We start from the raw sequence: 13,500 nt of genomic DNA, 5'->3' as shown, positions 1-13,500 counted from the left end.
GCTCCCTGCTGTGTTTTTGACTATAAAGCTAATATCTCTCTCAAGAAATGACACTGTTTCACCTCTGGCATGCCCTAGGATTTCAACCCCTGCTGTTTGTTTTCATAGAGCTATCTCAAATATCATGTTATGATAACTTGGAAAGTTTATTCTCTCCTGCCTAAGACATTATAGATTTTGGCTATTTCATTCTGTGTTCTTTTCTTATTAATTCCTTCATTTGTTTGTCTATGAATGCCTACTATTTTCCAGGCACTGTTTTAGGCAATAGGATATACTGGTGAAGACAACAAAGTTCCTTGCTTGAGAAGTGTAGATTTGGGAGTGGGGGACACAGACAGTAAGTGAATGATCAAGTAAATACATGTCAGATGTTGACAAGTGCTATGGAGAAAAATAGTCTAAAAGGGCGTACCAGGAAAGCGTGTATGTTTGCAGGCAGTTTTATCTAGGCCAGTGCAAGGAAAGGCTTAATAATAAGATGACATTTGAGAGGAGACAAGCAAAGAGGACACAAACCCTGAGAGCATCTGGGGGAAAGAGATACTTTCTAGGCAGAGAAAGTATCAGGTATAACAACCCTAAAGTGAGTTTGTGTTTGGCACGTATGAGTCATCTGGAACTGGCAAGCAAGGGGAGAGGGTAGGGGATAAAGACAGAGGCTGGGTGAGAAGCAGATCATGTAAGATTTTGACACTTGTAAGGACTTTGTCTTTATTCTGAGTTAGAAGGAGGGCTCTGAATGATGTGATATTATTTTTTTAATTGGGGTAAAATTCATATAAGGTTAATCATTTTAACAGTTTTAAAGTATACAATTCAGTATCTTTTAGTACTTTCAGAATATTGTGCAGCCATCACCACTGTCAGATTTCAGAACATTTTCATCACTCCAAAAAGAAACCCTGTACCCATTAAGCAGTCACTCCCTATTTCCGTAACAACTAATCTGCTTTCTGTTTTTATGGATTTGCCTATTCTGGACATTTCCTATAAATGGAATCATACAGAATGTGGCCATTTGTGTCTGGCATTTCACTTTAGCATAATATTTTCAAGGTTCATCCATGTTGTAGCATGTGTAGAACTTCATTCCTTTTTGTTGTCAATAATATTTCATTATATGGCTGTACCACATTTCCTTTATTTGTTCATCTGTTGATAGACATTTGGACTGTTTCCACCTGTTGGCTATTGTGAATAATGCTGCTGTGAACATTTATATACAATTTTTTGTGTGTACATGTGCTCCCAGTTCTCTTGGGTAGATACCTATCAGTGGAATTGCTAGGTTGTGTGGTAATTCTGTATTGGATATATATGTATATATATATATATATATATATATAGTTATATTATATAATATTTAAACTATATATATATATGTGTGTGTGTATATTTATTCCACATTGCGAGGCTTGCAGGATCTTAGTTCCACAACCAGGGATTGAACCTGGGCCCCTGGCAGTGGAAGTGTGGAGTCCTAACTACAGGACCACCGGAGAATTCCCTGGGTTTATATTTTTAAAGCTCATTTTAGCTGTTGTGTTGAGAATAGATTGTATGGGGACAAGGACAGAAGTAGGGAGTTCAGTTAGGAGATGATTACAAGCATTCCTTGAGGTAAGGGGTCCAGGAATTGTGTCCTTCCCTTTAGAGATGAGGACTGTCGTTTTGAATGCTCAGGGTCATCCTTCATTAAACTGAAAAGAAATTCTGGTCTTCTTAATAATATCTTCAAAGCATACTGCTTATTTATGTACATACTTTAAGCCCCACTGAAGGCATTTAGTCAAGAATTCAGTCAACAAATAATTGAGTGCCCAGTCTATGCTGGTTTCTCTGCTAGGCATTGGGAACATAGCAATGAACAAAATATGTGATCACTGATCTTCTGGAACTTAGTCTAACAGAAGAGAAAGACACTAAACAAGTCGTTTGTTTAAATTATCGGGCAAATTAAATAATTTGTATAAAAGACATAATAATTATGGATATGATTACTACAAAGACATCAGGTTGCTTTAGGAGAACATAGGAAGGCTACTAATCCATACTTGGGGTTGGGGCATGGTCAGAGATGTGGAGGAATTGACATGTAAAGAGAGACAGGAAGAAGGAGTAGATTTAGCCAGGAGTTTCAAGTAAACAAGAAAAATGGCCACTGTGACCATCCTAGGCAGAGAGAAGAGGAAAGAAAAGTAGCTTTGTCATATTCAGGGAACCAAGAAAGCTTCATCATTCCATAATGTAAAGTATAAGGAGAGGTGGAGGGTGAAAAATGAGTCTGTAGATATGAGCAGGGGGTCAACTCATAAGGATTTTTTTGCCATGCTAAAGAGTTTGAACTCAATCCTAAGGGCAATAGAGAACCTCTGAGCAGTTTTAAAAGTTTACTCAGCTCTTAGAAAGATCACTTAGGCTACCACTGTGAAGGAGTTGGAAGGAAGCCCAACACCCAGCAGGAGAGCCCACTTTCTTTATGTGTTGGCTCTTGGTTTTTATTGTAGCATGTCATTTGAAGTGCCAAAGCTGAAAAGTGGAAAGAGTGCACTGGAAGCCGAGAGTGAGAGCCTGGATAGCTATATGGCTGACTCGGATACCATGTCCAGGTGAGATGTCCCCAGTCCCAGCCATTCTGCTCAACTGAGCTCCCGTTTTGTTCTCTAGAGCCAGGGTGTGGGGTTCCCCTGCCTTTGGTGTTCCTGACTTCTGTACTTGGTAAGGTGAATGAAATATTTTCTCTGTTGCTGCAAGTCTCCCACTAGCACTTCTCTGAGCACAGCCTTCTGGAACACACTAACTTCCACAGGCTGCTGCATCTTGGAGGAGTGTTCTTGGACCCTTGGACCAGCATCAGTGGATGCTGCTATCCCTTAGGCATGGGGGTGTGAGTGTTTGTACAAAGCTACTTATCTGATTGTCTGCATTCCTTCAAAGTAAATCAGATGTGAAGTTTACCTTCTGCATTTGGTTACTGACCTTAAGCCAGTGGCTTTCCTTCCATAGAGCTTGGGTCCCTAGATGGACAGGGACGGGGGGAGAAGGTGATTTTATTACGGTTTCTGTATCTGCCCCCAGGAGAGACTCTCTGGATAAATCTGGCCTCTTTCCAGAATGGAAGAAGATGTCTGCCCCCAAACCTCAAGTAGAAAAGGTAAGCTTTAGTTATTGGTTGGTTGATCTCTCTCTTTCTGTCTTTGTCTCTCTCTCTCTCTTTCTTCTTCCTTTCTCAGGAAGAATTTAAATTAAGAATTGAAGCAAACAAATTTTAGTTCAGATTCCTGTGGTAGCATTTTCTAAGATTTTGGTTGAAATGTGAGAAAATAGGTTTTAGAAAGACACTTAGAGAATGAACTTATGGTTGCCAGGAGGAAAGATGAAGAGAAGAGATAGTTAGGGAGTTTGGGATGGACACTGCTGTATTTAAAATGGATAACCAACAAAGGCCTACCGTATAACATGTGGAACTCTCCTCAATGTTATGTGGCAGCCTGGATGGGACGGGAATTTGGGGTAGAATGGATACATATATATGTATGGCTGAGTCCCTTTATTGTTCACCTGAAACTACCACAACATTGTTAATCAGCTATATCCCAATACAAAATAAAAGTTTAAAAAGTTTAAAAAGTTAGTGTAAACCACAAACAAAAAAATAGATTTTGTGCAACTTCCTAGGATTAAGTTAAAGCCCTAAGATTAAATAATCTTTCTTTTAGGTTTGTCATAATTTAGTGAATATCTGAGTCTTCTTCCCTAGTCCACTCTTTCACCTACCCAACAGTCTTTTTCCATTATTTTGCCCTTATCTGTCCCTAGGAAACTCAGCCTAGGGGTCAAAATGTGGTATCTGTGGACGAGGGTGAAATGATATTCAAGAAGAACAACAGAAAAGTCCTCAGGCCTTCAGGTAGCTGGTTTTCCTTCATGGGCTTTTGAGATTGAAGTTGTGAGTACTTGGTGGGTTATTGGTATGGAGAAGAGTATGTTTCTTTTGCTTTGGTTTTTGATTTTTCACTCAGAATATACTAAGTCTGTGATTGATCTTCGCCCGGAAGAAGTGGGGCATGAAAGTGGTGCCTTGGGAGACAGGAGCAAATCTGTCCCAGGCCTCAGTGTGGATATGGTAAGTACCCTTGTATTTCACCTGGTCACCATATGATATATATATATATATATATATATATATATATATATATATATATCGTTGACTTTGGGCCTCCCAGGTGGCACTAGTGGTAAAGAACCTGCCTGCTAATGCAGGAGACGTAAGAGACATGGGTTCAATCCCTAGATCGGGAAGATCCCCTGGAGGAGGGCATGGCAACCCACTGCAGTATTCTTGCCTGGAGAATCCCATGGAGGATTCTGGGAGGAGTCTGGTGGGCTACTGTCCATAGGGTCACAAAGAGTCAGACATGACTAAAGCAATTTAGCATGCATGCAAGCAAAGTTGACTTTACTACCTGATACTCTCAATTTACCTGTTTAGTTCCTTAGGAAAAGGTAACGTGAATTTTGATTTCTCCCTCAATTCTAAAGTAAATCTGGTTGCTAAATTGCTTAAAGAAAGAGATTATATTTCATTATCTCTTTTGTTTTTTAAACATTGCTTAATATATGGTTGGAGGCTCAAGTAAATACTTCAGTCAGTCAGTTCAGTCATTCAGTCATGTACAACTCTGCATGCCAGGCTTCCCTGTCCATCACCAACTCCTGGAGCTTGCTCAAACTCATGTCCATCGAGTCAGTGATGCTGTCCAATCATCTCATTCTCTGTCATCCCCTTCTCCTCCTGCCTTCAATCTTTTCCAAGCATCAGGGTCTTCTCAAATGAGTCAGGTCTTCGCATCAGGTGGCCAAAGTATTGGAGTTTCAGCTTCAGCATCAGTCCTTCCAATGAATATCCAGGACTGATTTCCTTTAGGATGGACTGGCTTGATCTCCTTGCAGTCCAAGAGACTCTCAAGAGTCTTCTCTAACACTCCAGTTCAAAAGCATAAATTCTTTGGTGCTCAGCTTTCTTTATGGTCCAACTCTCATATCCATACGTGACTACTGGAAAAACGATAGCTTTGACTAGACGGACCTTTGTCAGCAAAGTTATGTCTCTGCTTTTTAATATGCTGTCTAGGTTGGTCATAGCTTTTCTTCCAAGGAGCAAGCATCTTTTAATTTCATGGCTGTAGTCATTATCTGCAGTGATTTTGGATCCCAAGAAAGTAAAGTCTGTTACTGTTTCCCCATCTATTTCCCATGAAGTGATGGGACCAGTTGCCACGATCTTAGTTTTTTGAATGTTGAATTTTAAGCCAGCTGTTTCACTCTATTTCACTGTCATCAAGAGGCTCTAGGTTTTCTTCGCTTTCTGCCATAAGGGTGGTGTCATCTGCATATCTGAGGTTGTTGATACTTCTCCTAGGAATCTTGATTCCAGCTGGTGCTTCATCCAGCCTGGCATTTCGCATGATGTACTCTGCATTTAAGTTAAATAAGCAGAGTTACAATATACAGCCTTGATGTACTCCTTTCCCAATTTGGAACCAGTCTGTTGTTCCATGTCTTCTTCTAACTGTTGCTTCTTGACATGCATACAGGTTTCTCAGGAGGCAGGTCAGGTGGTCTGTTATTCCCATCTCTTTCAGAATGCTCCACAGTTTGTTGTGATCCACACAGTCAAAGGCTTTAGCATAGTAAATGAAGCAGACGTAGATGTTTTTCTGGAATGCCGTTACTTTTTAAGTGATCCAATGGATGTTGGCAATTTGATCTCCGGTTCCTCTGCCTTTTCTAAATCCACTTTGAACATCTGGAAGTTCTTGGTTCATGTACTGTTGAAGCCTGGCTTGGAGAATTTTGAGCATTACTTTGCTAGTGTGTGGCATGCGTGTAAGTGTGCAGTAGTTTGAACATTCTTTGGCATTGCCTTTCTTAGGGATTGGAATGAAAGCTGACCTTTTCCAGTCCTGTGACGACTTCTGAGTTTTCCAAATTTGCTGGCATATTGAGAGCAGCACTTTCATGGCATCATCTTTTAGGATTTGAAATAGCTCACCTGGAATTATGTCACCTCCATAGCTTTGTTCATACTGATGCTTCCTAAAGCCCACTTGACTTCGCATTCCAGGATGTCTGGCTCTAGGTGGGTGATCACACCATCATGGTTATTTAGGTCATTAAGGTCTTTTTTGTATAGTTCTTCTGTGTATTCTTGCCACCTCTTCTTAATATCTTCTTCTTTTGCTAGGTCCCTACCATTTCTGTCCTTAATTTTGCCCATCTTTACATGAAATGTTCCTTTGATATGTCTAATTTTGTTGAAGAGATCTCTAGTCTTGCTCATTCTATTGTTTTCCTCTATTTCTTTGCATTGATCATGGAGGAAGACTTTCTTATCTCTCCTTGTTATTCTTTCGAACTCTACGTTCAGTTGGGTATCTTTCCTTAACTCCTTTGCCTTTCACTTCTCTTCTTTTCTCAGCAATTTGTAAGGCCTCCTGAGACAACCATTTTGCCTTTTTGCATTTCTTTTTCTTGGGGATGGTTTTGATCACAGCCCCCTGTACAGTGTCATGAACCTCGGTTCATAGTCCTTCAGGCAGTGTGTCTATCAGGTCTATTTCCTTGAATCTATTTGTCACTTCCACTGTGTAATCATAAGGGATTTGTATTAGGTCAAACCTGAATGGTCTAGTGGTTTTCCCTACTTTCTTAAATTTAAGTTTGCATTTTGCAATGAGGACTTCATGATCTGAGCCACAGTCAGTTCCCAGTCTTGATTTTGCTGATTCTATAAAGCTTCTCCATCTTTGGCTGCAAAGAATATAACGAATCTGATTTTAGTGTTGACCATCCAGTGATGTCCATGTGTAGTGTCATTTCTTCTGTTGTTGGATGAAGGTGTTTGCTATGACCACTGCATTCTCTTGGAAAAATTATGTTAGCCTTGCCCTGCTTCATTCTGTACTCCAAGGCCAAAGTTGCCTGTTACTCTAGATATCTCTTGACTTCCTACTTTTGCATTCCAATCCACTATGAAGAAAATAACATCTTTTTTTGGTTTTAGTACTAGAAGGTCTTGTAGGTCTTCATAGAACCATTCAACTTCAGCTTCTTTGGCATTAGTGGTTGGGGCATAGACTTGGATTACTGTGATATTGAATGGTTTGCCTTTGTAACAGAGATCATTTTGTTGTTTTGAGACTGCTCCCAAGTACTGCATTTCAGACTCTTGTTGACGTGAGGATTACTCCACTTCTTCTAAGGGATTCTTGCCCACAGTAGTAGATATAATGGTCAACTGAATTAAATTCACCCATTCCAGTTAATTTAGTTCCCTGATTCCTAAAATGTCAATGTTCACTCCCATCTCCTGTTAGACTACTTCCAATTTACCTTGATTCATGGACCTAACATTCCAGGTTTCTATGCAATATAGTTCTTCACAACATCAAACTTTACTTTCATCACCAGTCACATCCACAACTGGATGTGTTCTCTTTGGCTCAGCCTCTTCATTCTTTCTGGAGCTATTTCTCTCCTCTTCTCCAGTAGTATATTGGACATCTACAAACCTGGGGAGTTAATCTTTCAGTGTCATATCTTTTTGCCTTTTCGTACTGTTCACGGGATTCTCAAGGCAAGAATACTGAAGTGGTTTGCCATTCCCTTCTCCAGTGGATCACATTTTGTCAGAACTCTCCACCATGATCTGTTCATCCTGGGTGGCCCTACACTGCATGGCTCTAGTTTCATTGAGTTACATAAGTCTGTGATCCATGTGATCAGTTTGGTTAATTTTCTGTGATTGTGGTTTTCATTCTGTCTGCCCTCTGATGGATAAGGATAAGATAAGGCTTGTGGTAACTTCCAAATTGGTGGGACTAGCTGTGAGGGGAATCTGGGTCTTTCTCTGATGGGGGGGGTCATGTTCAGTAAATCTTTAATCCAGTTTTCTGCTGATGAGTGGGGCTGTATTCCCTTCCTATAGTTTGGCCTCAGGACAAACTATGGTAGGGGTAATGGCGGTAATGGTGACCTCCTTCAAAAGGACTTAATGCCAGCATGTTCTGCGGCTCCCAGGTCTGTTGTATTCAGTGCCCCTGACCCTGCAGTAGGCCACTGTTGACCCACGTCTCCACTGGAGACTCCTGGACACTCTTTGATATAATTGTTCTCCAGTTTGTGGGTCATCTTCTCAGTGGCTCTATGGTGGGGCTAATGGCAATCTCCTCCAAGGGATTTATGCCACACTTAATAAAATGTAAAGAGATGGCTGGGTTGGGGCACTCAAATTAGAAAGAGATATTGTTACTATTTTGTGATTTGAGAAGGATGGTTGGGAAGTAGTTTGGGAGCCTGAAATAGGGAAACACAAAGATAGAGATAAGCATGTATGTGTGCACATGACACCTCAGAGCTTAGCAACAATTATGGCCCTACTAAAGGAAAGATATTCATTTTTGAACTTTTTCTTATTTCTGTTAACTCTGATCTATATTTATCATTCCAGGAAGAGGAAGAAGAAGAAGAAGATATTGACCACCTGGTGAAGTTGCATCGTCAGAAGCTAGCCAGAAGCAGCATGAGAAGTGGTTCCTCTATGGTAAGTTCTGTTAGTTCTGTGGCTGTGGACATGTTGGAGTACCAGGAAAGATGGAAGTACTTCTCTAGAGCAGAGTCAGGGTGTGGGGAAGTTCTGGTTATTCTTTCTAGGTAAGTGAGATGCATTTGTTTGTTCCTTTTCTCAAGTTAGACCATAGTTGCTTAGTGCACAGTTAGGTGACTTTCTGTCTCTGCCCTGGAAATTCTCATTTCAGGTAGTTAGGGCTAGAGATGTTCATCACAGCTTTGTGAACAGTAACCCATAACTTCTACCCTAAAAATGTACCCAGGCCACAAAGTGAGAAAGATCAGGTGTCCTCATCAGAGCACACCCCAAGTCTCACATTCAAGGGCAGTGAATGCCATGAGAAGGGTCTTGGCAGGGTTAACTGGCATCAGGATATGATTAAGGGAAAACTATACCAATCAGAATCATAAAGTTAAAGGGACATTTGAGAATTAAGGCCTAGTTCTGCCATTAAGTATGAAGATTGATGTTTAGGGGAAACAGAGTCAGAAAGCAGGGTGATTAGATGATCACACTCACACAGGAAGAGAACGGTAGGCTTGCAGAGTTGATTATTAGCTGAGAGGAACGTGGCTTTTCACCTCTGGTGGGGTTTTCCCCCCAAATCTGACACAATCACTTTTCTCTATAGGCCTTGAGAGGGATAAGGTGGATAAAAGAAACCCACAGATAATTAATGCCCCTTGTTTTAATTGGTAACTGATCCCTTCTAACCAACATTGTAACATGCATAATATACACCAAAATCAGACTCGCTACCTCTACTCCTTGCCCACCTTCTGGGGCAGTTGAAAATTAACAATAAAAATGTTTAAAAAGAGAATAAGAAGAGCAGCTCAGAGCCTAGGTGAGCTGATTGATAAACCTGAGCAGTTGTAAGCAGTTGTGAGTGTGCTCTTAGCTGTCTCTTACATTCTGGGTACAAGACCATTGGCAGTACTGGTTAGTTGCAGGGGCTTTTGTTTTGTTTAGTGACTATGACTTTCTCATGAGTGAAAATGTGAGCAATGTGGCAGGGAGAGTGTGCCTTCACCAGATGTTTATAGGTCCTTTATCTTGTTTATTTCTTCCAGTTTTATTGAGATATAACTGACATACAGCACTGTGTAAGATTTACTGCATAATGATTTGACTTATATACATCATGAAATGGTTACCACAATAAGTTTGGGAACATCCATCATCTTATATAGATACAAAATTAAAGAAATAGAGTTTTTTCCTTGTGATGAGAACTCTTAGTATTTGCTCTCTTAACCACTTAAATATATATAACACACAGCAGTGTTAATTATATATGTGTGTGTGTGTGTTTATCATGTTGTGCATTATATCCCTAGTACTTATTTATCTTATAACTGGGAGTTTGTACCTTTTGACTACTTTCATATAATTCCCCCTCCCCTGACCCCTTGCCTCTTATAAAAACAAATCTGCTATCTTTTTCTATGAGTTTTGTTTGTGTTTGAAGTATAATTGACCTATAACACTATGTTAGTTCCTGTTACACAACATAATGATTTCTGTAAATTTAAAAATGCTCACCATGATAAGTCTAGTTACCACCTGTTATGTGGGTGCTTTTATCTTCAGAGTACGATTGGCAGCATGATGAGCATCTATAGTGAAGCTGGTGATTTCGGGAACATCTTTGTGACTGGAAAGATTGCCTTTTCTCTGAAGTACGAACAGCAAACACAGGCTCTGGTCATTCACGTGAAAGAGTGTCAACAGTTGGCCTATGCTGATGAAGCCAAGAAGCGCTCAAACCCGTGAGTGTTTCCGGACCCTGCACAGTGCTTGGAGATGATTAGACCCCAACATCTCTTTGGGCACCCTTGAACCAAAGCTCTTACTTCCTGGGCAGACAGGGAGGTGTGATTGAGAGTGGTTAGGGGAGATGTGGGAAAGGGGCCAGGATTGGGAAAATCCAAGAATGGTGTGTATAAGAGGATGTGATATTTTTATTTCATCATGGCATATGTGTATGGAGGGCAGGTAAGTGAGAAGCAGATTTCCAAAAAGACAGCCAATGACTCAGTATTCTCCTTGGCTTCTAGATATGTGAAGGCTTATCTTCTGCCAGACAAATCCCGCCAAGGAAAAAGAAAAACCAGCATCAAGCGGGACACTATTAATCCGTTATATGATGAGATCCTCAGAGTAAGTATCTAGAGTCTGAGAAGATAGGAGAACTTGTTCTGTCTTGTGTGCTGAGCTGTATCAATTCCTCTACTATATGGCGGTCAACATGGTTTTCAGCGGCCATGTCTGTGTTTGAGGATACACTGTGGGCATCTGTTCACATCCTGACCTCTCAGCAAACAAAGCTGATTTGATATTCTTGGATTCTGGTGAAGTTGGAGGGCCACGTGGTCACAAATCACATTTTAAGGGGTCATTTGTGATCAGGAGTTTCCCTGGCAGTTCTTTTGCATATTGCAGTGTTCTTTCACCCACTGAAGGAAAACTTTATATCCCAGGTCTTCCTGTGGAATATGGTAGGTTTTTGTGAAATGGGATAAGTAAAGGCTTTGAGGGATGAAACTCAAAGTGCTTAGGGACAAGTGATTTGATCAGGACTATGGACTTTGAGTATGCTTGCTCAGATTTTGGAATAATCTTTTTCTGAGGAAGTACTGTGAACTAATCATCTTGGGTGTCTCCTTTCCTTTCACAGTATGAAATCCCAGAATCTCTCCTGGCCCAGAGGACTTTGCAATTCTCGGTGTGGCATCACGGTCGTTTTGGCAGAAACACTTTTCTTGGAGAGGCAGAGGTCCAGATGGATTCCTGGAAGCTTGATAAGAAACTAGATCATTGTCTCCCTTTACATGGAAAGGTAGTCTCCTTTAACAACTCCCTACAGAGTTTGCATTTGCATCTGAGGTAGAATTGTCTGCAGTGACTTCTTCAGGAACAGTTTTGAATGTAGTCTGTGGAGTTCTCCCGCCCCCTGCTGGGGTTTCCTAGTTTAACAGTAATTTCAGATGCTCTGGGATGACAAGTGTCAGTAATCTGTTGTTACATTGTTGTTAACAAGCTTGTTGTTAACAAGCCAGGTGAACGATGAAGCTGTGGTTCCCCTTTGAAGTCTTTCATATATATGTGTGTTAAGCTTTGCCTCCTAATCTTCCAGAGTCTGGGTGTATCCTAACATCCTGACTTGTGCCTTTTCTCCAAGCTAACCTTTTGAATGTATCCTAGTCTGTGCTGGTTTTCCAAACTACCCTTTTCACTACAGAAATGGGAAGTAAACCAATTCATGTAGCACCACTTCCCATGCTCTTTGTCATACAAGCCAGGGAAAGTATTACTTTGGAGATAGAATCCCAGGGGAGAGTGTAGCAGAGTGTGTAATACTACCTGGGATCTGAGTGTGGACCTGGATTTGAATCCAGCCGCTGTGATTTGACAGCTAAGGAAATTACCTAACTTAAAAACTAACTTAGGTAAGTCACCTAACTTCAGTGGGCCTTAGTTTCTTCATCTATAAAGTGGAAATGATAATAATATTCTCTTCAGTAGGATCGTATACAGAGTACCAATCAGTGCCTGGCACATAAAAGATGTTCAGTAGGTTACTGTCATTCTGGTTAAGATGAAATTGCTAAAACAGAGTTAGGAATTCTTGATTATCAGAAATTTTCAGTGGCAAGGTTCTTCTGTAAAACTTTTTAAAATTAGCATTTTCAATGCTAAAAATAGTTCATGGTAGATAGAATAACGGGAAAGATAGACACAGAAGTAGTAGTAGTGACTGCTTCTAAAAAGAGAAACTGAGGTGGGAGGACTTAGTTTTCTCTATATGCCCTTTTATAACATTTGAAATTTTTACCATGTCTACACATATATTGCTTATAAAGAACATTAAGAATAAAAGGATTTATGTGTACATGGTTCAAAATTAAAACAATATCAGTTCAGTTCAGTCACTCAGTTGTGTCCAACTCTTTACGACACCATGAACCGCAGCACGCCAGGCCTCCCTGTCCATCACCAACTCCCGGAGTCCACCCAAACCCATGTCCATTGAGTCAGTGATGCCATTCAACCGTCTCATCCTCTGTTGTCCCGTTCTCCTCCTGCCCTCAATATTTCCCAGCATCAGGGTCTTTTCCAATGAGTCAGCTCTTCGCATCAGGTGGCCAAAGTATTGGAGTTTCAGCTTCAACATCAGTCCTTCCAATGAACACCCAGGACTGATCTCCTTTAGGATGGACTGGTTGGATCCTCTTGCAGTCCAAGGGACTCTCAAGTGTCTTCTCCAACACCACAATTCAAAAGCATCAATTCTTTGGCGCTCAGCTTTCTTTATAGTCCAACTCTCACATCCATACATAACCACTGGAAAAACCATAGCCTTGACTAGACGGACCTTTGTTGACAAAGTAATGTCTCTGCTTTTTAATATGCTATCTAGGTTGCTCATAACTTTCCTTCCAAGAAATAAGCATCTCTTTATTTCATTGCTGCAGTCACCATCTGCAGTGATTTTGGAGCCCCCCAAAATAAAGTCAGCCACTGTTTCTACTGTTTCCCATCTATCTCCCATGAAGTGATGGACCAGATGCCATGATCTTAGTTTTCTGAATATTGAGCTTTAAGCCAACTTTTTCACTCTCCTGTTTCACTTTCATCAAGAGGCTCTTTAGTTTGTCACTTTCTGCTATAAGGGTGGTGTCATCTGCATATCTGAGGTTATTGATATTTCTCCTGGCAATCTTGATTCCAGCTTGTGCTTCCTCCAGCCCAGCGTTTCTCATGATGTACTGTGCATATAAGTTAAATAAGTAGGATGACAATATACAGCCTTGATGTACTCCTTTTCTTATTTGGAACCAGTCTGTTGTTCCATGTCCAGT

At 40.7% G+C, this 13,500-nt stretch overlaps 1 protein-coding gene across 1 annotated transcript in view; it reads left to right on the top strand.

Annotated features, from left to right (window-relative positions):
* The window catches only part of SYTL4 (synaptotagmin like 4), a 70,806-nt gene that overhangs the window by 44,669 nt on the left and 12,637 nt on the right, over nucleotides 1–13,500 (top strand). The window contains exons 6-13 of the mRNA XM_061136259.1: nucleotides 2,511–2,612; nucleotides 3,082–3,157; nucleotides 3,823–3,913; nucleotides 4,026–4,129; nucleotides 8,516–8,608; nucleotides 10,229–10,407; nucleotides 10,696–10,798; nucleotides 11,316–11,477. Coding sequence (XP_060992242.1) covers nucleotides 2,511–2,612; nucleotides 3,082–3,157; nucleotides 3,823–3,913; nucleotides 4,026–4,129; nucleotides 8,516–8,608; nucleotides 10,229–10,407; nucleotides 10,696–10,798; nucleotides 11,316–11,477 — 910 coding nt within the window. The remainder of the gene's footprint in view (nucleotides 1–2,510; nucleotides 2,613–3,081; nucleotides 3,158–3,822; nucleotides 3,914–4,025; nucleotides 4,130–8,515; nucleotides 8,609–10,228; nucleotides 10,408–10,695; nucleotides 10,799–11,315; nucleotides 11,478–13,500) is intronic.

The sequence above is a fragment of the Dama dama genome, chromosome X (assembly GCF_033118175.1).
Source record: "Dama dama isolate Ldn47 chromosome X, ASM3311817v1, whole genome shotgun sequence".
In the NCBI taxonomy this organism is placed as follows: Eukaryota; Metazoa; Chordata; class Mammalia; order Artiodactyla; family Cervidae; genus Dama; species Dama dama.
Note: the sequence above shows the minus strand (reverse complement) of the source record. Positions and strands in the feature narration are given on the sequence as shown.